The 25,680-nt window shown below is 32.7% G+C and overlaps 3 protein-coding genes across 4 annotated transcripts; all 3 read right to left on the bottom strand.

The window, feature by feature from the left end:
- Positions 1-2,758: 2,758 nt before the first annotated feature.
- Positions 2,759-4,293, bottom strand: LOC123906319. The gene is made up of 2 exons (XM_045956220.1): positions 3,446-4,293; positions 2,759-3,341 (listed from the first exon to the last, which is right to left on the bottom strand). The coding sequence occupies exons 1-2, from the start codon at positions 4,088-4,090 to the stop codon at positions 3,246-3,248; spliced, it is 741 nt and encodes a 246-aa protein (XP_045812176.1). The 5' UTR covers positions 4,091-4,293; the 3' UTR covers positions 2,759-3,245.
- Positions 2,759-15,613, bottom strand: LOC123906318 (protein SHORT-ROOT-like). Of its 2 annotated transcripts, XM_045956219.1 has the most exons (2): positions 13,881-15,507; positions 2,759-2,999 (listed from the first exon to the last, which is right to left on the bottom strand). In XM_045956219.1, exons 1-2 carry the CDS (start codon positions 15,330-15,332, stop codon positions 2,973-2,975), a joined length of 1,479 nt encoding a protein of 492 aa, XP_045812175.1. In that variant the 5' UTR covers positions 15,333-15,507; the 3' UTR covers positions 2,759-2,972. The 2 variants fall into 2 exon arrangements, with proteins under 2 accessions (XP_045812175.1, XP_045812174.1); XM_045956218.1 differs by lacking the exon at positions 2,759-2,999 and having other exon boundaries at positions 13,483-15,613.
- Positions 15,614-18,590: 2,977 nt separating this feature from the next.
- On the bottom strand, positions 18,591-25,408 carry LOC123906320 (peptidyl-prolyl cis-trans isomerase CYP65). Its single transcript, XM_045956221.1, has 11 exons — positions 24,852-25,408; positions 24,686-24,748; positions 23,655-23,758; positions 21,688-21,779; positions 21,509-21,598; positions 21,339-21,414; positions 20,844-21,208; positions 20,444-20,700; positions 20,071-20,359; positions 19,065-19,175; positions 18,591-18,958 (listed from the first exon to the last, which is right to left on the bottom strand). The coding sequence occupies exons 1-11, from the start codon at positions 24,977-24,979 to the stop codon at positions 18,761-18,763; spliced, it is 1,773 nt and encodes a 590-aa protein (XP_045812177.1). The 5' UTR covers positions 24,980-25,408; the 3' UTR covers positions 18,591-18,760.
- Positions 25,409-25,680: the final 272 nt, after the last annotated feature.

Genomic DNA, 25,680 nt, shown 5'->3' on the forward strand with positions numbered 1-25,680 from the left:
TAAAAGTTTTAATATTGCTACATGCTCAAATCAAAAATCTAATTCATGATATTGGTTAAATTAGAAGAGAGTCGCAGCATCGCATCTAAATGTTCTCAAGTGACTAGCATGGATTCACTCTAAATCCATTCCATTTAATTTTAATTGCAATGTTTGGTCCTCGATTTATTTATTTATTTATTGTCGGCAAATTATAATGATTCCATTATTGTAGGAAAAGAAAAATATTTCCTTTTCCAATACAGATTAATACATACAGACAGAAAGACAAAGATCCTGAAGTTGAATTGGTTTGAAAATATGTACTGGAGTTAGCTTTCTACATGAGCTTGGTCCCATTAAAGTATAAAGAAACATGACAAAAATGTCATTGTCATTTCTATTGTTATACAAAAAGTATACTAAAGCTTAAACCTGCAGAAGAAGGTATGGGCCAACATCAAACAACCTTTAAAAAAACACAAAAAATAAAGCACTTATATATAAATAAATAAAATTTCTATATATATTTTTTGAATTAAAGATGTAAAAGAGTGGAGAATAATGTATGTATATATGTTACTAATGTGATAGAAGTGATAGATACTTGGATTTCTTAATCATTTGGTCCTGAGTTCGATCTCCAGCCGATGCGTATGGAGAAACATTTGTTGAGAGAGGTCAATCACTTAAATAAATTTTAGTTATTTTGTGGGGATTAGTCTCTATAATTACGCGTGTAAGATATTTTTGGTTAAAAAAAATATATGTATATATGTAATATGTTAACGTGAAAGGGGGGCAAAGTCTGATCATAACATCAAGATATGCAAACCCTTAAAAGATGAACCCACTATTCATATTATTTCCTTTTTCATTGTTAATAATGTACTAGTACCTTACAATTCATTTGCTTTCATGGGAAAAAGGAGCTTCTTATGAGTCCCCCCACCCCCACACAAAGTCACACACTTTATTATCTCTAACCACCACCATGAAATAACGAAATAAAAGAAATTTGGATTCTATGTAATTAGGGTATTATGCATTCACACAATTGAAATATTACTTATTGTTCGATCTTAATCAAACAATCTAAAAAATGTATGAGCTTAAATATGTGGTTAGGGTGTTTGTATTCACGTAATTGAAACATCAATTATTATTTGATCTTCATTAAAAAATCTAAGAAACATTCGAGCTTAAATTTAGATTTTGTTAGATTTTAATTAAATAACTAATGTTCGACGGTGTGAATGGGAAAGATTCATCTATAGGGGAATTTTGTGGTAATAGATTTTCCGCAATAACAGCAGGACGATGTAATTGATCCGAGTCATCTGATTGCCTATCAACAGTAGTGTAAAATAGATATTTAAATCTGAATCGTCCGATCTGCAATCAACGGACATGATTGCTTACAACAATGAATCTGTATCCGATCGAGTTTTGTGGGGCCATAGAAAAAGAGAAAGCATATGATGATGGAAGAAAATATAAAAGAAGATGAAGACCATTTCAAAGACACCGTGCTGGCCACTCAATGAAACCATACACCTTTTAATGAGATTATATTCCCTAAAGCATTAACCCAACTTGATGGCCGTCCTAAGATTCTAATCTATTGCTTATTGCTTATATAGATAATGACTTCATTTTCTGATGGTTTATATATGGACATGTGTAGTACATTTAGTTTAGTCATGACTAATTAATTATAATCACCTGAAATTATAATATTAGTAAAGTCCTAATGAAGATGATATCATCTTCACACACTAAAATACCAAACTTTGAAGCTAGCTTCCTTTGGACAAATTTAAGAAAATAAATTAAGATTATTATTATGGTAGGGGAGGCTAAGTTTGGCTAACTACTATTAATTAATGATCTTAAATTAAAACATAAAATATTATTCAATCAAAGTGTTGTCCTTCTTAACCATAATATGTCTTGAGTCTTGACTTAGTTGTTAGTTAATTACATACAAAAACAATTGTGCTGGTCAAATCTATACATCAGAACCAATTGCTTATAATTAGATTAACTATATATAAATGATCAAATCTATATCAAAATGATCAACTACCATGTACCTGGTCAATAATATATGCTTGGAAACCTATAAATTTGGATTGTGACATTTTGTTATTTTAGACTAGAAATTAAGAACAATAAAATAATTAATTGTTAATTTCACAACCACCGGATGCATTACTATTTTCCTTAGATTATGAAAAGTTCCTAAGTTTTTTTTTGTTGTGTCTTAGCTGAAAATGGTCCCAAGTTTTATGATAAACTTAAAAAGAATTAAAAGTGATTACCCTACTCACTAAAAGTTGGGCAAAAAGACTTATTCAAATTCTAGCATGAAATACTCGGTTCAAATTTAATATCATGCTTTACATTTTTTTAAATTATCTACACTTTTAGAAAATTACAGATATATATATATATATATATATATATATATATATATATATATATATATATATGGCTGAACTAAATTCTTGAATATATTTTGGTTCCATATAGTATGGGATGTCATATTCTTTTCACAAATATTCATAGTCATAGCACTATACAATTGAAGTATATCTCAATAAATTCAATCCTAATATCATAACTTATAGTACTATATTTGACAAACTAAAAGAATTATCACAAGTCTCAAAATTAATGTAACTGTGATTGAACTCAAACATTTAACAGAGTGAAATTTATAAATGATCAGATTCAGACGTCTGATTACTAACATAACATATTAACAACGAAACGATAAAGAAATGAAATACTATTAATAAATAATTTTTTAAAAAAAGAGTAAATTAATTCATGATTTGTTTTTCATTAATCAATACATGCAAAGTATTTTGGTCTTACTTACCAAACTCAAAAAATAAACCCCATTACTAAATGTCAAAAAAAAAAAAAAAACCAAATTCCCAACCTTCACTTACACACGTGCTAAAAGAACCATAAACACGTGCGAATCAAGGCCTCCATGCACTAGCCCAAACCACCGGTTGTTCCTTCCACGACAAGAATATTCCGGCGTCATTACACCGCGCCATAAAACCAAAAACCCATCATGGACCCGGATTTGCTACAGTCCAAAAAACACGCAGTTTAACGCAGTTTTAATCTCGTCCATTAAATTCAGATCGGGCGGCTTAGATTAAAAACTGGGTTTTTCTAATCAAATTGATCTCAGCCATTAAAATCAAATCGGACGGTTTAAATTGAAAACAGCGTGTTACTGTGTGCTAATTTGACAGCACCAAATCTGATTCCGTCTTCTTGATGAAAACACTAGTCAAGACCATCTTTGACTGCAGAGAAGCCTTAAGTAACTTGATACCCTGTTACAAAAAATACAAAAAGACATAAATCTAAAGAACTAAATAAGACTGATTATGTTATGATCCAATGATGTCGCTTATTTATGATACCGTATATACTTTACCTCTTCCATTCCGATCTCAACCACCTTTTCTTCCAAGGTGCCAATCTCTTTGACATTGAACTTGTTCAACAGTGTGATGCAAGATATAGTTGACATGGGCTGAATCACCAAATCATCCATCACCATGTAGGTTACAACATCTTTCACAAATCCACTCTTAATATTGGTAATTTTCTTTGCAGCAACCTTATTTCCAACATAATTAACTTCATTGTTCATAATATGGCCGCAATTATACCGAGGACGGCCAGGACATTGAGTTTTGTTATCATATGCCACCTGGAAATTACACTTATTTGTGCACATGTATAACTTAGATCCTTGGTCGTTGTCACTGGAATCGTTCTGAGTAAGGAAGCCTGAGATTTCAGTTGAAGAGCTTTGAGCTCTTGGGTTTAAAAGAACATCCTTAGTTTGATCTGGGAGCATGTAATTCTGGTTGAGATTTTCAACACTCTGATACAGATTTCCTAAGCTACCAACCATGCCATTTGAGCTTAGCAGCTTCACTACAGTACCTATTGGCAAGCATAGCAAGTTTAGCAGAAAGTCTACTACATCTTTTGAAGCTTCAGCAAAGAGAACTTTCTCATTCTTTGTGTCAATGAGAAGTTTCATGGACACTTTGGTGGAAGAAGAAGCCATATTGAATGGGAGTGTACGTTAGAAGCAATAGAAAGGCTATTTATTTATAGGAAAATTCATAGACTTGCAAGTGGTTGCACAATTAATTAAAATGAGGAAGATATATAGACACAAACTTGTAAATGTAACTTCCTACTTATTGCTATAATGTGGAAAGCCAGAAGTCCCTTGCAATGAATTTCATATCATTAGTTTAATTTTTGATGGACATGTCATCATTATCATTAGGAAAATGCTAAACAGTGCCCTCGGGCACTAGTTAAGGATACAAATATAGAAGTTTTATCTCGTAAATTGTGCATTCAATGTTTTAATGATGTGAAAAGTTATTCTCTCTCATCATTAACTTTATCATTTGTTTCCTTTTTTAGTATGCTTAACTAGTGCCCCAAGGGCACTGTTTAGCATGACCCTTATCATTATTATCACTGAAGTAGTAGGTTACAAACTAGGAGATAGTCTTATGTGGTCATGTCACCAAATAATTTGGATTTGGTCACACTCACAAAAGTGAAATAAATATTTAAAAATATAATTAAATAATATTTTCTTTTTAAATTATTAAATGATTTGATATTGTTTTGTGAGTGTGGTCACGTGACCACAAAAGAATATTTCTACAAACTAGTAGATTTCTTTACCTCAAAAGGTCTAGATTAACTAGTCCCACACACGTGTGATGCATAGGTATTATGAGGTATTTTATATTGTAATGTTGAAAAATCATTCGTATAAATTGAAACAATAATTATTATGAAAATTATAATAATAACATCAACAATAACAAAATAATAATAAAAAAAAAAGTGATGTAAATATAAGATAGATATTAAAGATGTGTTTATACTTTTCGAAAAGATTACAATGGATCCTATTGCGTCTACCAAAATAAGTTGGTAATCCATAAATTGTCATGTCGCTATGAAAACGGTTTGTGGTCATACTCATACATTGTGCATTTGATTCTTAATTGGACACTATAATTCAATATATAGTATAAAAGATTAATTAGTGCGTATAATTTAGTAAAACCTATTATTATTAGTTGAGTGGGTGTATAATGAAAAGTCATAGGTATATAAATGTATGATATGAAAAAATGTATAGAGATGACAATGATGTAAGTAGAAGTGATGTGACATTATTGAGTGGTTTAATTGGATATAAGTAACTGACGTGGATTAGGGTTAGATTAGTGGTTGCATAACTATCTAGAAATTATATATATAGATGTTTATACATTTAAAAAACTTATTTATACATCACATTTGAAGTTACTTTGGTACTTTCTTCATTAACATTGATTAACAATATCTTTAACTCATTCTTCAAAATAACTATGGAAATGATAACATATAATTGACCATGGAAAACAATCGATGTTGAAACATAAGTTTTTATTTATATTATAAATCTCATTGGAGGATTCTTAGTTGGATAAACTACTTCATTATCTCTTACCAAAAAACTATTTGATTCTTAATTGGACACGATAATTCAATATATAGTATAAAAGATTAATTAGTGTGTATAATTTAGTAAAACCTATTATAATTAGTTGAGTGGGTGTATAATGAAAAGTCATAGGTATATAAATGTATGATATGAAAAAATATATAGAGATGACAATGATGTAAGTAGAAGTGATGTAACATTATTGGGTGGTTTAAATGGATATAAGTGACTGACGTGGATTAGGGTTAGATTAGCGGTTGCACAACTATCTAAGAATTATATATATAGATGTTTATACATTTAAAAAACTTATTTATACATCACATTTGAAGTTACTTTGGTATCTTCTTCATTAACATTGATTAACAATATCTTTAACTCATTCTTCAAAATAACTATGGAAATGAACATATAATTGACCATGGAAAACAATCGATGTTGAAACATAAGTTTTTATTTATATTATAAATCTCATTGGAGGATTCTGAGTTGGATAAACTACTTCATTATCTCTTACCAAAAAACTACTGTATTATCGAATTTGACATTTATATTAATTTGAAACTTATTTGAGTAAAGATAAATCAACTTAACTCATACTCAAATATCGAATATGATAAAAATCATACAGGGCGACCAACTCCTTATATTTATAAAGATTGGACAAAAGATTATTAGCAAAAACATTAACTTTTTTGAAAAAAAGACAATAAAATACACAAAATAATAAAATAAAAAAAAAATTTTAAAATGAATAATAACCCAAAATATTAATAATAATAATAATAATAATAATAATTACAATTAGTACCCCACATTAAATGGATGTAAGTGGATGATGTGGCTAAATGAAAGGTTTTCATTGGTTTGTGGATTAGGGTTTAGATAGGCAATTCCACAACTATCTAGGATTTATATAAACCAACCTAACTCATACTCAAATATTGAATATGATAAAAATCATACAGGGCATACAGGATTTATATATATAATACATGACATACAAAACAGAATAATATTCAAGCATATATGTAATATTGAGTCTACAAAAAATATGGAAATTATCATTCAAACATCCATGTTTCATCTTTAAATCTTTAATAAACCAACAAGACAAAAAAAAATTGAGTTCACCAATTGATAAATTATTAGAAACTAAAATCATGAAATTAAATGACTTTTTATGTATAATCTATGGAGAAGAAAATTGAGATAGTCTCTACCAAAAAAAAAATAAATTTGAGATCGCGACTTATTAGTAAAAATTAAGTGTAAACAAAGAATTTTTTTTCTAAAGTATTTTAATCCGATGGACCGACCTGTCCCGTCTCCGCCCATTTTTTAGCAAGTTAAACAGGTTAGATCAATTAACGGTGGTAGACTCATCTCATTCAAACCTGTAATGAAAGACGGGCTAAACACCGGACAGTTTCTCCCCCTACATCCCACTTTCCTTTTTACCCAAAAACATGTAGAAAAATTCGAAAAACGTCTTCCAAATTTTTTTTAGTGTAAATTTTACTGAAATTTACACCGAAAGAAACTTCGAAAAATGTTTTTTTGAAATTTTCTGCATATTTCGGAGTAAAAAAGAAACGTCGGAGGTGAAAAGAGAAAAATTCTAAACACTGACCCATGAAATAAAAGTGAAAATGGATTAATTTGGTCTGAGAAGAATAAAAGTGACTTTTTATTTCTAAGAAATAAAAACCGGAATAACTTGGTCCTTACATGAACCATGCCATCAGAAAAGAAAAAGGAAGGAACAATTATCTGAATAATGTATTTATATAGATAACGATTTCTTGAAATCTAATGAAGAAAAGAAACAGAGTATGAACGATTTATAGAAGAAGAAATTGTTTAGGGACATTTTTCTTAAAGACCAAATTATCTAGATTAATATGATATTGGTATGAAGTTTTCAAAGTTCTTAACTATGAATAATGTATGTTCGAGAACATGTGGGGAGCACATGCTTAATCGAACCAAATTATCTATTTTTAAATATCATGTTATTGTTTTGTCAAAAAAAAAAATCATGTTATTGTCGTAGATTAAATTATTATTATTATTATTATTTATATTAATCCTTTGATTTCCAAAAAAAGAGACATCGATAATCCATAGTTTGACGTTGAGGTAAATAAAGTCTGAACAAAAACTGTTTCTATTAGAAATCGAACTCAGATTATTTTGAACAATTCGTTCCAAATGGATTAATTGTCTTGGTTATCTCTTTTTAATTATTGTTAGAGACTTAATTGTCTCTTTTATGAGGTAATTCAAGTAGGGGGAAAATTGTTGCCATTTTTTTTTTTAAATAAAGACTATAAATTGTTTTTATTTTTTTAACGATTAAATTAAGTCTCACAATTTTTCTCAAAGATTAGCATGAAATTTTTTTCTCCGTAAATTATATAACCTTTTGTGCGCAATTGCAGGGGTTAATCCCTTGAATCTTATAAGATTCAAACGGATGACAAACTTTCTTAAAAGTTTTAATATTGTTACATGCTCAAATCAAAAATTCAATTCATGATATTGGTTAAATTAGAAGAAAGTCGCACCACCGCATCTAAATGTTCTCAAGTTTTAATATTTTTATATTATTTTTGTTCACCTTTAAGAAATCACAATCCACTACCAAAATTCCACCTTTACCCCAAATAAAAACCATTCCACCAAAATACCAATTTGACCAAAGTCAACGCTTCAAAAAATATGAATAAGTAACCAAAAAAAGTACCAAAACCACAAAAAAGAATATACATAAAAAATTTCATTACATCCCTTCATTCTCATTTAGAACATTCTAGAAACTGACCACATCATCAAATTTTCGTGCTCCTCATAACCATTGGATGATGATCATGATTCAAGCAAATAAAATCACCACCATATCATAAAAAATTCTCAAAAATGCCACCAAATGTGCAATTTCATTTTAATCCTTCTTGACCTAATTTCCTTAGTCTAGAATGTACTCTTTTGCCTCTGTATAAACAGTGGTGAATGATTTTAAAAATAAAGACTATAAATTGTTGCCATTTTTATAAAAATAAAAACTATAAATTGTTTTGATTTTTTGAATGATTAAATTAAGTCTCACAATTTTTCTCAAAGATTAGCATGAAATGTTTTTTCTCCATAAATTATATATCCTTTTGTGCATAATTGCAGGGATTAATCCCTTGAATCTTATGAGATTCAAACATATGACAAACTTTCTTAAAAGTTTTAATATTGCTACATGCTCAAATCAAAAATCTAATTCATGATATTGGTTAAATTAGAAGAGAGTCGCAGCATCGCATCTAAATGTTCTCAAGTGACTAGCATGGATTCACTCTAAATCCATTCCATTTAATTTTAATTGCAATGTTTGGTCCTCGATTTATTTATTTATTTATTGTCGGCAAATTATAATGATTCCATTATTGTAGGAAAAGAAAAATATTTCCTTTTCCAATACAGATTAATACATACAGACAGAAAGACAAAGATCCTGAAGTTGAATTGGTTTGAAAATATGTACTGGAGTTAGCTTTCTACATGAGCTTGGTCCCATTAAAGTATAAAGAAACATGACAAAAATGTCATTGTCATTTCTATTGTTATACAAAAAGTATACTAAAGCTTAAACCTGCAGAAGAAGGTATGGGCCAACATCAAACAACCTTTAAAAAAACACAAAAAATAAAGCACTTATATATAAATAAATAAAATTTCTATATATATTTTTTGAATTAAAGATGTAAAAGAGTGGAGAATAATGTATGTATATATGTTACTAATGTGATAGAAGTGATAGATACTTGGATTTCTTAATCATTTGGTCCTGAGTTCGATCTCCAGCCGATGCGTATGGAGAAACATTTGTTGAGAGAGGTCAATCACTTAAATAAATTTTAGTTATTTTGTGGGGATTAGTCTCTATAATTACGCGTGTAAGATATTTTTGGTTAAAAAAAATATATGTATATATGTAATATGTTAACGTGAAAGGGGGGCAAAGTCTGATCATAACATCAAGATATGCAAACCCTTAAAAGATGAACCCACTATTCATATTATTTCCTTTTTCATTGTTAATAATGTACTAGTACCTTACAATTCATTTGCTTTCATGGGAAAAAGGAGCTTCTTATGAGTCCCCCCACCCCCACACAAAGTCACACACTTTATTATCTCTAACCACCACCATGAAATAACGAAATAAAAGAAATTTGGATTCTATGTAATTAGGGTATTATGCATTCACACAATTGAAATAGAGTTTAATTGCTGTGCACCGTCGGTGTAATTTTTTTTTACACATACATCCAATGACGCGTTGCCACATTATTTAATGAATGTGACACATCATGTGTTTTTAATGACCATACATGATGTGTCTGTATATTATTGGACGCATGTGCAAAATATCTTTACACCGACGGTGCATATAAATTAAATTCATTGAAATATTACTTATTGTTCGATCTTAATCAAACAATCTAAAAAATGTATGAGCTTAAATATGTGGTTAGGGTGTTTGTATTCACGTAATTGAAACATCAATTATTATTTGATCTTCATTAAAAAATCTAAGAAACATTCGAGCTTAAATTTAGATTTTGTTAGATTTTAATTAAATAACTAATGTTCGACGGTGTGAATGGGAAAGATTCATCTATAGGGGAATTTTGTGGTAATAGATTTTCCGCAATAACAGCAGGACGATGTAATTGATCCGAGTTATCTGATTGCCTATCAACAGTAGTGTAAAATAGATATTTAAATCTGAATCGTCCAATCTGCAATCAACGGACATGATTGCTTACAACAATGAATCTGTATCCGATCGAGTTTTGTGGGGCCATAGAAAAAGAGAAAGCATATGATGATGGAAGAAAATATAAAAGAAGATGAAGACCATTTCAAAGACACCGTGCTGGCCACTCAATGAAACCATACACCTTTTAATGAGATTATATTCCCTAAAGCATTAACCCAACTTGATGGCCGTCCTAAGATTCTAGTCTATTGCTTATTGCTTATATAGATAATGACTTCATTTTCTGATGGTTTATATATGGACATGTGTAGTACATTTAGTTTAGTCATGACTAATTAATTATAATCACCTGAAATTATAATATTAGTAAAGTCCTAATGAAGATGATATCATCTTCACACACTAAAATACCAAACTTTGAAGCTAGCTTCCTTTGGACAAATTTAAGAAAATAAATTAAGATTATTATTATGGTAGGGGAGGCTAAGTTTGGCTAACTACTATTAATTAATGATCTTAAATTAAAACATAAAATATTATTCAATCAAAGTGTGTTGTCCTTCTTAACCATAATATGTCTTGAGTCTTGACTTAGTTGTTAGTTAATTACATACTGTTAAGAATATAGGTAGTTAGTTAATCAACTAGAGTTAGTTGATAGGTTACCAAGTTAGTTAGGAGGTTAGAAAGTTAGTTACTCTAAATAGTCCTATAAATAAGCTACTTCATTGTACATTTTACTCATTCTTTTATCAATCTATATTCATTCAATATGAATTTCTATGAGTATCTTCCTCATGAATACTCTTATGCACTCTATCTTGCCGACATCTATGATCTTTATCCCTTCGATTCCATGATTCATAACATGGTATCAGAGCGATACCCAAGGGATGAGGATAACTACGCTTCCGATAAAGAGTCCGCTCCTAATTCTGTTTCAGCCATTGATGAAGATGAAGATCTTTCTTATGATGAAGATTTGGAGGTTTCTGCACCAGAAATTCAATCTTCCAGCCTCTGCAATCACATCATTTTCGGCAATTTCGGGAATTCAGATTTTACTACCATTCAATCTCCTTTGATCACTCCAATCAAGCCAACAATTGATGGATTTTCCATCAAGATTGGCAAGATAACATGTATTCTTGCGGATTCATGTTGCAGCATTGTCGAGGAATCTGCGTTCCAAGAATCTAAGTTTGCCGCTTTGGAAGAACACGTGAAATCGAAGAATCTTGATTCTGCATCATCATCTTTGTTAGCAACTTCAGAGATCGTAATCAAGCCTTTGGTTGAAGGGGGAGGATCTGTCAAAATCGGAGAAGTCAATTGTTTTCAATCGGTCTATGAAACTGAATCGGCGTGCAAAGGGAAAATGCAAGATCAGAGAATTCAACATTTCATTTCTGTGCCGAAAATTCAATACTCCGAAGCAATCATGAAATTGAAGGAACCTTTTCCAGAATCAACGCATATGATGTATGATCCTCGCCACGATAAATGCAGCATCGCCGTTCTCGCCGTCAAAACTGTCTTTGATCCCGGCGGAGCAACATTTGTGATTCTTGGTTATGTGATCTGTAGAGTCCTTTGCAAAACTTTGTTTCGTCTATGGTGGATGCCTTGGGATAGAGGGAGGAAGACGTTTGATCCCGGCGGAACTCTCATGTACATCGATATCGCCGTGCTCCACCGCATACACGCGTTTAACTTTTCTGTTTCAGTTCATTCTTCTTTGTTTTGCTCCCGGTTCCTTTCTCGTTACTGTATTTCACTCTCCCATGGTGTGGACCTTGCTGCATAACATTTCGTTTTCAGTTTTTTTTCTTCCATTCAGATTCAATTGAGATTGAGTGAGTATAGGGAAGAAGATGACAGCGAATTGTAGGTGTCATGTGCAGTGCAATATTTTGTACCAATTTTCTCTTCAATTGTTCTGTCAATTGTGCAATGTTCGAGAACATTTAACTACAGGAAGATAAGGCAGGGGCAACACATTGCAGAAGGATGAATCAAAATAGAATTGGGCATGTATAAGCTACGTGACACACAAGGCCAGCAACAAGTGTGGAAATTTTCTTTGGGCTCTCAAGTCTTAGTGTCAAAGCTTGTAGGATTCTACTGTCATTTTGTGCCACTGCAGTGCTTGCACTACAATTTTCTATGTTTCAGGTTGCAATTTTTCACATGATAAATGTTGAATATAAATGTTGAAAATAATTGTAATTCAAACTCAAATTGGTAAATTTTCCAATGTTGAGTTTGAGGGAGGCTGTTAAGAATATAGGTAGTTAGTTAATCAACTAGAGTTAGTTGATAGGTTACCAAGTTAGTTAGGATGTTAGAAAGTTAGTTAGAGAGTTAGTTACTCTAAATAGTCCTATAAATAAGCTACTTCATTGTACATTTTACTCATTCTTTTATCAATCTATATTCATTCAATATGAATTTCTATGAGTATCTTCCTCATGAATACTCTTATGCACTCTATCTTGTCGACATCTATGATCTTTATCCCTTCGATTCCATGATTCATAACACATACAAAAACAATTGTGCTGGTCAAATCTATACATCAGAACCAATTGCTTAATTAGATTAACTATATATAAATGATCAAATCTATATCAAAATGATCAACTACCATGTACCTGGTCAATAATATGCTTGGAAACCTATAAATTTGGATTGTGACATTTTGTTATTTTAGACTAGAAATTAAGAACAATAAAATAATTAATTGTTAATTTCACAACCACCGGATGCATTACTATTTTCCTTAGATTATGAAAAGTTCCTAAGTTTTTTTTTGTTGTGTCTTAGCTGAAAATGGTCCCAAGTTTTATGATAAACTTAAAAAGAATTAAAAGTGATTACCCTACTCACTAAAAGTTGGGCAAAAAGACTTATTCAAATTCTAGCATGAAATACTCGGTTCAAATTTAATATCATGCTTTACATTTTTTTAAATTATCTACACTTTTAGAAAATTACAGATATATATATATATATATATATATATATATGGCTGAACTAAATTCTTGAATATATTTTGGTTCCATATAGTATGGGATGTCATATTCTTTTCACAAATATTCATAGTCATAGCACTGTACAATTGAAGTATATCTCAATAAATTCAATCGTAATATCATAACTTATAGTACTATATTTGACAAACTAAAAGAATTATCACAAGTCTCAAAATTAATGTAACTGTGATTGAACTCAAACATTTAACAGAGTGAAATTTATAAATGATCAGATTCAGACGTCTGATTACTAACATAACATATTAACAACGAAACGATAAAGAAATGAAATACTATTAATAAATAATTTTTTTAAAAAAGAGTAAATTAATTCATGATTTGTTTTTCATTAATCAATACATGCAAAGTATTTTGGTCTTACTTACCAAACTCAAAAAATAAACCCCATTACTAAATGTCAAAAAAAAAAAAAAAAACCAAATTCCCAACCTTCACTTACACACGTGCTAAAAGAACCATAAACACGTGCGAATCAAGGCCTCCATGCACTAGCCCAAACCACCGGTTGTTCCTTCCACGACAAGAATATTCCGGCGTCATTACACCGCGCCATCGACCACCCTTCTTTATACCTTCTCAACAAAGCCCTAACATCATCACAAACTTCTTCACTAAACGCCACCGTATTAAACCCTCCACCATGCAAACGTTGACACCATTTCGCCGCGGTTTCTCTCCGTTCCATCGACTCCACCGGAGCACACGCCACCAAATCAACTATCCCTCTTCCGGCTTCCCTTTCCAACATTAACCGCTCGTTACTCGTCTTCGTAAAACTCTCTTCTAATGCTTCAAAATAAACCCTAAACCATCTTAAACATTCTTCAAAACCTCTCACAAATTCATATCCTTCATAACCAAAATCTAAATCAGCTTCTTCCTCCACCACCGTCACTATCCTCGGCCGCAACGCGATTAATTTAGTTATTAATACGTCGCGCCGATTACCATTACTATTACCAATAGTAATTGAATGCAAAGCATTAACACAATTAACAGCTAAAGCTTCATCTTCTTTAATATCTAAATCGGAGAAATCCAAATCGGAAAGATCACCGGCGTGATGAATAACATTGAATTTAAATGGAACTCCCATAAGTCTAGCAAATTTCTCCAATCTTGAACCAATTTCTTTCATAACTTTTTGAACCGAGCCACTAGCGGTTACAACGGTGGTTAACCGAAGATGAGGAGTATCGTCAGTGCGAGTAGCCAACGCTTCGAAAAGCGTAGGCCATTGAGTGCAATACGTGTTACTTATATCAATTATATGCAATCTAGAATCTCCTTCTAAGGCTTCTAAAATTGCGCCATTGCACGCAACATGGCCGAAAGTAGTCCAAGGACTAACTTCTTGAAATTTCAAAACCGTTTTTCTTGTTGATTCAAATGAGCAAGTTTTCTCTGATGCCGAAGCTAGGGTTCGAAAGGTTCGAGTACCAGCTTCGGTCATTCGAGAAAACAAGGCTTGAAGAAAATAAGCCGCGAGTTTTTGTTCTGTGTCTCCGTAAGCAGAACTCAGTTCATTAAGCATCCACATAAGTTGTTGTAAGCGAGTTGTGTTTTTTTCAGCTATAGCATGTGCTGTTTCAAGGAGGATGTTATGGGCCCACTTACCGGTTAATTCGAAGGCGAAATCGGTTGGTGGTGGCGGCGTTGGTGTAGGTGTAGGGGTGGGGGTGTGAGTAGTAATTGTGGTGAAGGGTTGACTATAAGGATAGTAGTGCTTAGAAGAAGATGAGGAAAGATCTTCTTCATCCATGAAAAAGTTGAAGCATTCTTCTTCTTGATGATGTTGTTCGTAGTAGTGATTTTGGTGATAGTTTTGTTTAGAAGATTTAGAGCTACTAGAAGTTGTTGTTATGCTAGTTGTGGAGTTGAGAGATTGATGATGATGATGATCAGGTTGGTGTTGGTGTTGAAAACTGACAAGTCTAAACAATGTATCCATTTGAGACCCACATCAATAATCTAATTTGATTTCAATGTCATTGTTGCACAAAGGTATAGCAATATTGCATGTAACGTGTTTTTAATGGTGATGGTGGGAATGATTTGGGTTGTAGTTAAGATTAATTTGGAGGGGTGAAATGGGAATTAGAAAATATATGATGGAGAGTGGTGGGGTGAGGGGTGACGAGAATCGAATGAATTATGGTTTGCTTTGGTCTTCTTTTTTGAAGGAAAGGAAGGGAAGTGGGGTAGTTTGGTTACTATATTTTGAGTTTTATTTGGATGGTGAGTTTTCTTTATTGAAAAATATATAAAGTAAGGAGTATGTGTATGGAACTCATCGTTAATTAGTTGGTTCAGTGGTGATTAACGTTTGATTTGATAGAGATGATTACAGTTTGATCTATCGCAACTGCGATCAGGAGGGGACTTGAATCACTTGATGCCAAAACTGACATCCGAACTAGATTTGGCGGTTTAACGGACCGGATACCGGTGATAAAAACAAAACAAAAGAGAGAGATGTTTATTGGTGAATATGGATTGGTAGGAGAGGTTGTGGCCTAGCTGATGCTAAAAAAGGAATTGTGTCTGACAAAAGATGAAAATTAACAAAGTGCGAGCTAAAGGTAGTGAGAAGAGAATCCTTTTCATTCTTTTAGATAGAGAGAGTGTTATGTGTGTGAGAGAGAAATTTGCATATTTGATTAGTGGGAGCATGCGTGCCAAATGGGTATAGTGAGAGAGAATGTTTGTATGAGCAAATTAAGCTGCAAATAATCGATCGTTAGTTGATTTAGTGATGATTGTCGTTAAATTTGGTAAAGGATTACTATTCAATCCTCGCAATTACGATTGGGAGGAGATTAAAATCACTTGATATCAGAACTGACATCCGAACCAGATTAAACTGGTGGTGAAAGCCAAAAAAAAAAGAAGGTGCAAATTAAGGGAAACGAATCCGATTATTTAACTATGTATTTAATCTGAATTGTCTGATCTAAATTAAATGGTTGCGATTGATTATTGTGGGGGAATGTGGAAAAATTCCATAGTAGTGAATCTTGATACCAAATTAAGAGTTCTACACTTCTTTTAAATTGTTCGATCTAAATTGAACGATTTAATTTTTGATCTTAGATTGTAACAAATAATAACAAAAAATGTCTTAAGATCTTAACCTTCTATATAATCTTGATCGATCAGACAATTCTAAGGGCCACCGTATACTTTTGCGATCGCACTTAATCATATTCAAATCATGTATTCAAATGTTTTTGATCATGACTTATTACTCATATGATTAAGATTGTTAGCTGCCCAACTTTCACATAATTTCACACAATAATAAATCTCGATTGTCAATTTGAAATCGAACAGTCCAAATTACATAGTAAAGCAATCTCAACCATCAATCCAAATTTGACGACTAAGAGTCGTAACTGTGTCACGGAGTTATATATTGAAATTTAATTCTCCCTATGAGAGAGAGAGAGAGAGAGAGAGAGAGAGAGAAGAAAGAGTAAAGCTGCCCGCGTGAATGATGTTGATCAAACCCACTAACATTCATCATCACTAATGTTTTTTGCCTCCTAATCCCTTTCCAAACACTGCCAAAATTCCTACTAGTAACAACTTTTTTACTTTTCTATACACAAACACACATAGAAACATCATTATGGCATAGTAGTAATAATACAATAATGTTGTGTTTGCACTCCTTCTCAAACTTCTAGGGCATGCCTTCTTACTTTATCTGCACAGTTGTTTGATGGTTTATAAGCTAGCACTTATCACCCCCAACTTCCCAAGCTACCACACTCAAACTCTAGTACCCTATTCTTTCAAGTTTCAAGAGTCAAGATCAACCCAACCATTCTTTATCTCTTGTTTAGTCTTAGTACTCAAATATTTTAATATAGTATATATGATTGGATTGCTAAGGAAAAACTCTCCTTAAATTTTCGTTGGTCTAACTCATGTTACAACCCCTAATTCTTGCTAGATTAGTATTTTAATAACGGTTTCACACATTATTGCAATTTTTATTGTAACCCATTTTTTTATCTCAAAAATGGTCTTCTTTTTTTTTTTGACAATCATCTTGATGATGGTCTTATTAGGCCTAAAGTTGTGATTTTTTATTTATATTGAAAGCTATTACATTTATAAGAAAGTATATATAGTTGGTTTGTCATTGCCTCAATCATGATATGAGTTCATTTTCGTTTTGGACTATAGCATAGTTAAAAAAAAGTTATAACTTTCGCATAGTGTGTCATTTTCATATATGTTAATTAACTTCTTTCTTTCGTTTGATAATGACAAAAATTAAATTTCATAAAATAGATCTAGGTTGGACATGTACTACTTTTTTATATTAAGGTGTTTCCTAAAACCTCCCTCCATAATGTTATCTTATCTATCAAGAGATGTCACCTCTCCTTTCCTAATAAAATTGAATCAAAAACTAAGATCCTTGAGCAAGCTAGCCTCCTCTGACTCTAGAGAATAAATTTAGTAATATCAACTGTTAGATAAATAAATTATTACTTTTAATCTTTAACATAATTTTTTTTTTTTTTAAATACATTGAGTAAATTTGTTTTGTGCTCTTTATTAAAAAGAAAAGGAAAAGAAAATCTAGAGCCTAAATTTTATGTTACTACAATACAATTATGGGCTACTTAAGTTTCAACTTATGAAAAGAAGCTGGGCCTCTGTGAGAATAACACACACTCTCCCATTTGCTATCTAATATTTAATTATTTTTCTAATAATTTTAAGTTTTTAACTATCCATAGATTATTATTGCATCAACTTCTGCCAAAATAAATAAATCTCCATTGCATCAACTTCTACCAAAAAAATTGTGCATCAACTTTTTCAAAATTGAAACTGTTACAACCTTATTTACATTCTATAATGTCACAAGGTATATCAAACAAAATTTACTTTTATATTTAGATAAAAAGAAGAAAAAAAATGAAGCCTTGAACATAAACATGTTATTAATGATTCAGCAAAAACACACAACATAGGATGGATATTGTTCATATACATATGCCTTAAAAAGATATCATGTTCTTAATTTGCACATGACACCTAGAATCTCAGGACAACCCTTGCGTATTCATAGCAGTTAAATTACATGGTAGAAAATGTATATCTCTAGCATGGAATAGAGTTCTAAAATTCTTAACACTGTTTGAAATGCCATGAGTGCAACTTGTGAGGGATAAGGGGGAAAGCACACTCGAGACAAAACGATTCTATTCATGCATCCAATACAGTTACACTTATTGTACAAATCTTGAATGGAGTGCAAAAAAATTCTCCACTATTCTGTCAATTTTTCTAATATGATAAATTACTACATTATAAGTCTACACTGCTTTACAAATTGTACTAAAAATTTGGGATTAATTACCAAGCAGAAAAATCTTTAAATTCACCACTGACAACTGCTTTTCTTTTCTTTCCTACAACTGCTGTAGCGGTGTCGACAGCAGCAGGTTCAGCCGAAACATTCTTAGCTTTCAAGTATTTGCCAACGCCACCACCAGTACCTCCAGATTCAGAAGTTCCAGCTCCAGGATTACTATACCATGAGCCAACCTTGTCCTGAAATGTAAGCCAAAAAAGTCCAATCGATTACTTAACAATAATCTTAAAAAAACAAGGAGAAAAAATTAACCAAAAAGAGGGATCTCAGATTTGTGGAACACACATTTTCTTCATCATTTGCATTCTTCTCTTTGGCATTAGCTTGCTCTTCTTCCTCATCTGGTTCGGTGTAAGGATTGACAAACGTTGTAACACCTGTTATCTTGATTTCCTCCTGCAAGCCAAAAAATATATAAGCACATAATCCATTGTTTAAGTTGACAGCATGGCACGCTTGAATAATGGTTAATGAATCATTCAGAAGACATCAAATGTCCCATCAAGCGTTGTTGTTAAATATCAACTCTTCAAATCAAGAGAAAACATGCCAATGTTTATTTATCAAATAAGCTCTTAGGGTGCGTTTGATCTGCTAAAAATCAGGGGACTGGACTAGACAACTTTTGTTGTACCCTGTTTGATTTGAAACTGGTTATGAGACTGGACAAATTAGGTAGCAAGGGACAGGACAAAAACAAGATTGTTTGTCCCTCACCGAATTACAGGACAACTTTTTGTCCACATTGCAACTATGAAAAATACGAAAATACCCATTCTATTTTTCGAATATAAGGATATTATCGCCCTATATCTCTTCGGTACATTTTTGTCCTGTCCTGTCCTGTATTATCTTGTTCTATCCTGTATTGTTCTGTCCAGTACTTGCTGTTTTACGAATCAAACGCACCCTTAATGTATAATGAGATGCAAAAAAAGTACTACTCTGTACTCGAGATAGTCCAAAACCTCAATGTTTACAAATGAAAGTGTAAAGGGATGTACAGGGATATATAGTACCCACAATGCAAATTTAATGAGCGAAACCCAAGGTTCAAACTAGCTAGACAGATGTGAAGGTAACAAACATAACGATGCAAAAGATCACAAAATATGTCCGATGGCAGAAGAATCTACTTTTTTTTCTAAAGCAGGTCCAAAATTTGGAATCCTTTTGTCATATTTTTTGTAAATACAGTTTCAAAAGAATAAAACCAAAAATAAGGGAGGGCAGGGGTCTGGGGGGACAGTCTATTGCATTGCATCAATAGTGAAATTAATTTCTGACTCACCAGAGGTCGGTCACTGTCATCAACAGGAACCTTTTCCATTGTTGTTAGTGTAGGCAAGCCACCAACTACTATTCCAAAAACTGTATGTTTGAAGTTTAAATGATTTGCAGATTTGTACAAGATGAAAAACTGGGAACCATTAGTATGTGGGCCACTGTTTGCCATGCTAACCACACCCCTCCGAGAGTGGACTAATTTGGAGTTGAGTTCATCCTTAAAAGGTTTTCCCCAGATCGATTCACCACCTTTACCAGTACCAGTAGGATCGCCACCTTGTATCATAAAATTCCTGCATAAAATGGATTTTACAAGACTTTGTGAAATGTGACTCTTGATTTATTCCAGTGAGAAAGACACAAAGGTGGTCACATACCTAATGCTTCTATGAAAAGCTACTCCGTTATAATATCCACGTTCACAAAGCGTGATAAAGTTCTCACATGCCCTGGGCGCTATATCACAATGCAGCTCAATGTTCAAATCACCATGTGTTGTATGCAGTTGTACATATCCCTTTTTCTTTGGATTCTTCTCAACTTTCACATATTCATAATCATTTTTTGTAACTGGGTCATATGATGTTGAAGTGAAAGACCGGGAAGCAGCACCAGTAGTGTAACGACTTTTAACCTGAAATTGAGAACTTCATTAATACATAGAATAGTAGTTACTGGCCATCTCTTCATACAATTTATAAAAAGGATCATGTATAATTTGACTATGCACTAGAGGTATCACTAGGTAGGTCAAAAAGATGTATCTAGGAAGCTCACCATCTTTGCATTCACTGGTGCCCTGTCACCAGCCACATGCATAGCTATCCGGGCAGCAGTTTTATCACTTGATGTGGCTTTAGCAGCAGCTGCACTTCTTCCATGTAATGCGGCAGAGGCAGCATCTACAATACTGAGTGCCTGGGGAGCTCCATCGGCATTCGATTTGGAATCTTCTTTAACATGTGACCTTGCAGCTAAGATTGCAGCAAGTGCAGCGGCCCTTTCTTTTTGTGCCTTGCCACCACCTCCACCGTGCAATGCAGTTTCCTTTCCTTCCTCAGTTCCAAGCTCCTTAAGCATTTGCTTGATATCACCGGACATGTTTATGTTATATGTTGGATCTGAATTCATTTTCTGTTGTTCTGAGTAAAGAAAACAGAAGTTCTTAAAGCTAATATAAGTAACAATGATAAAAGCAGCAATATCAAGATTCAAGACCAGCAAGAGATCAGTAGCTCAGAAAAGATGGATGAGCTGCGGGCTATATCATACCTTCATCCTCAACTTTCAAATTTTGTTTGACATGATCAAAATCCAGAAGCACCTTCTGGTCAAGTGCATTAGGATTCTGCAAAGCACACATGCACAAACATCAACATGATATTAAGCCAGTGAAATGTAAATGAATATGCAGAAAATGTTCTCAATCAAAGCCAACTGACCTGAATTGTTATAAGGTCATCCTTAGTAAACGCCTCATCAGTGAGAAGCTCCTTCCAGTTTTTTGTCTTGATGTTTAACTCTTTAACGGCCTATTTACCACAAACTTACATAAATAAAAATACCATCTAAAAAACTAAATTAGCAGCGTTAACACTAAGAATCCTGAAAAAAAAAATACCTCGTAGCAGAAGACATTTCCAGTAGTCTTGACTGCCACAATGTGTGTAAATTCAGTGAAAACTTTGTTTAGCACTGGACAGTGATATTCTCCTGCAGAGTAACAAAGAAAGGTCATTCATTACAAAGCAGCCAGCGAGCAAACCAAATGAATATATTAAATGAAACATCTACCGGAAAATCATAAATACATCTCATACAAACCTTATCCTCAAACAAAATAAACAAATCGTATGTAACATGATAAAATTTAAGTTTAAACAATGGCACAGCTTCGCAAGAATAATATCTATGTAATTTCAGAGAACAAAAACAAGTGCTTAAGCTTAGTTGACCAGTTTCAACAAATATGTCAGCAAGTCTAATTAGCAAAATAATTCACTTTCTATTGACAATGACAATAATTGATAAGGATTTTTGAAAAACAGTTTATTGGCATTACAGTCATCAAGAGTACACCATCTAGTAGTTTCAAAGTTTTTCTGTTAGTTATTTGGTATAAACTGCATAATCCGTAGAACTATGGAGACTAATTCCTCAAGTCGAGTAAGACCATATACAAACTCTTCCTCGAGAGCTTTAACGGTGTTGTGTTCCCGATGCTAGATATTTGAACTTGAGACCAACAGTTAAGCCGAAAGAGACTCATGCGTCTCATCCAAACGTGTTAGTTTGTAAAAATTCAGGATCTCAACAACAAGCCTTATCACACTAAGTGGGGCCCTCTACATGGATCAAACGACATCTTAATTTCTATTATATACCATATTTCTATCCAACTCATTAATCTCTAGATCTTTCCTAATAGTTTCTCTTATATTTTTTATAGGTAATTTTGCAAAAAGTAATTATTAGTTCTTGAAATCAAATTTTATTGAAGTAAGACTTCCAATTTTTTACCATACTATGCTGTTGTTTGGTATGTTGCTATGTTTTTATTGTATATATACCAAATTTTTATTATAGCCCCCTTGCTTCCACCATAGGCCACAACATAACGTACCATGTTGGCATGTTGCTATGGAAGATTTAGGTTTACTGTCATGAACCATCACCACCATTATTAACATTGATTAAATTTCATTTCTCCTGATCAATGTTATTACAACTATATACAAGCAAAGAAAGTAATTCTTGAGATTTATTCGAGGGGGATGCAGTTTTACCTAGACATTGATTCAACACACACACACACACACACACACTAGAAGTCTAGGACAACGGAAAAAAATGTCCATTATATTTGACAGAATAAGGTCCCCCGGGATTTTCCATTCCATGAAATAAGTGCAAGAAAATAAAAGTATGCCAAGTGAATTAACTAACTAACTAACTATGCTCTTACCAAGTAGACCTGACCTAAAAGATAAAATTTTCATATTTAGGGCAAACCATTCGAAAAAACATTATTTTTCCGATGCAATAGAAAAAATCCTTCATCCCAAACATAATAGGAGAAACTATAGGCTGAACCATTATGGCCAATCTTACATATACACAAAATCCCCATTGTCATATTTTAAGTCAGGCACCACTCCAGTAGTATAAACATGTGGAAAACTAGTCACAATGATAACTCAAAGTCAACTTATCAGATTTTAATTTGCGGGCACACAATAATTTAAAGGGTCATACTAAACAGCGCCCCTGGGGCAGTGGTTAAGGAAACAAAAATGGAAACAAAAGCAAAAGTTTTGAGTAGAAAAGATTCTTTTTTAAAATTTCAAGGTTATATTACCATTTTTTGTTCCTTAACCATTGCCCCCGGGGCACTGTTTAACATTTCCCTAATTTAAATTAAAGGAGCCAAAACATGGTGGCCCAGTCTCATACCACAAGTTAGAAGTGAAGCTAATCAACTAAAATTTCAATCCAAATATCAATTTGCAACTGTCCCTAAGCAAAAAAACTCGATGAAGGAACAAAAATAAAGCCAAAATAACACAGAAGATGCAAGAGAGTACTAACCTTCTGAGTTCTTGTGAAAATTTAGTTGGATGAGATCTTGCTGCTTCAAGGGAGCTCCAGTTACAGGATGTTTACCATATTTTATAATATATGGAGTTATGTTCCTAAAGCCAAATAGAAAAACCAAGTTATAATCAAGTGGGTGCATATTTGGATTATCTGTGAGTTTTCCATAATTACATTGTGCCATTAGAGCTTCAACAAAATAACCTTGGCTTCATGATTTTGTTAGACTCACCAGGAATCCAAACATACAATGAAGCAAATATGCAAACTTAAAATTATGACATATGAGCCTGCTTGAATTGGCTTATTTGAGCTTATCTATTGGTATAAGCACTTGTGGGACTGTTTGGGAGAACTTATGGAAACAGCTAATGAGATGTTCTTAAGTTGTTTTCAGCTTATTTCCACAAGCTCTCCAAGATAGCTTATGAAAATAAATTATAGCTAATACGAAAACAATTTCACTTTATTTTATCTTTTGTTATAGAAATAGCTTATATCATGATAAGCACATATGCTATAAGCTGCAAAATAAATTGTTTATCCAAATAAGACCTGTTTGGATTCACTTATTTAAGCTTACCTATTGTCATAAGCACTTATGAAACTGTTTGGGAGAGCTTATGAAAACAGTTTATGACATGTTCATAGGTTGTTTTCAGCTTATTTTCATAACCTCGACAGGATAGCTAAAATAGATTATGGGCCCATTTGGATTTGGCTTATTGTTTAGCTTATGTAAATAGCTTATGCAAATAAATAAACTTTTATGTTAATTCATAAGTTTTCACTGACAAAAATTGTATCTTTATAAGTTATTTTCTCATAATCTACCTTGAAAAACGTATAATAATACATTTGCATAAGTTGTTTCGCATAAGCTAATCCAATACAAAAAAAAAACTTCACTTTATTTTATCTTTTATTATAGAAATAGCTTATATCATAATTACTTATCATATGCTATGCTGCAAAATAAGTTGTTTATCCAAACACGGCCATAAACAGATCACAAAGATACTTACATAACATCGAAAACGCTGCCATCAGGAGTACAAACTGGAAACTCAAACGGAGTAAACGTAAGTCTGAATCAACAAAAACAACAAATTATTAAGCAAAAAAAAAAAAAAATTGAATGAAAAATTGCAAAAAAATTGATGAAGCTAAAAAGGGAGTAGAAGAACACACGCGCAGCAATAAAAAGGAAGACGTTTGAAAACGGTGCGATTTTCTTTGGATTTGAAACCTCCCCATTCCGTTGCCCATTCAGTTTTGGTTATGAACATTCGGTCTTTGCTATGCTGCTTTTTCCCCATTCTTAGGGTTTTTGTAAATCGCTACTGTGATAGAGTTTCTTAGTTTCGGGTTGGAGAAAGAAATTTATGGAAGTGATTCGGTTGCCGGCGATTTTCAGATATAAGGAGGGGTGGTACGGTGTATTATCGGTGTCGCGAGCGTCTTCCACAATTTCGCTTGCACCGCCGTAGGGAGGAGGTTCTTGGGCCGGGTTTTTTTTGGGTGGAATTGAGGGATGGTTTGATCCTTTCGGCTTGAGTATTTGAATTTAATACTATTTAAATAGGCTTTTTATTTTTTGAAAAATTATCAAAAGTCACATAAACAATAAAAATTAGAAGAAAGTTATTCTGAAAAAATACGTAGAAGAAAGTAATGAAAGAAAACATACTATAATACTATAATCTTTGTACCAAAAAAATAATACTATAATCTTTGTTTTATGATTTATAACATACTCTCTTGGATCTCAAATATATAATTTTTTTTATGTATTTGATATAAATTTTGATTATTTATTTTTTTGACATAGGTCTAAATAAATTCTCTCACCCTACCCCCCACCCCCCCACCCCCACACACAAGCACCCCCGGCGAAAGGGGACCAGAAAACGCCTTTAGTTCCCCCCTCCCCCCCCCCCCCCCCCCCCTTCGTCGGCCCTTGTCGCCTTCCTTAACAAGCCCTCGAGCCTCCTTTGCGCCGCCTTCTTCATAGAAGCCG

Source organism: Trifolium pratense, linkage group LG2, assembly GCF_020283565.1.
Source record: "Trifolium pratense cultivar HEN17-A07 linkage group LG2, ARS_RC_1.1, whole genome shotgun sequence".
Taxonomy (NCBI): domain Eukaryota; kingdom Viridiplantae; phylum Streptophyta; class Magnoliopsida; order Fabales; family Fabaceae; genus Trifolium; species Trifolium pratense.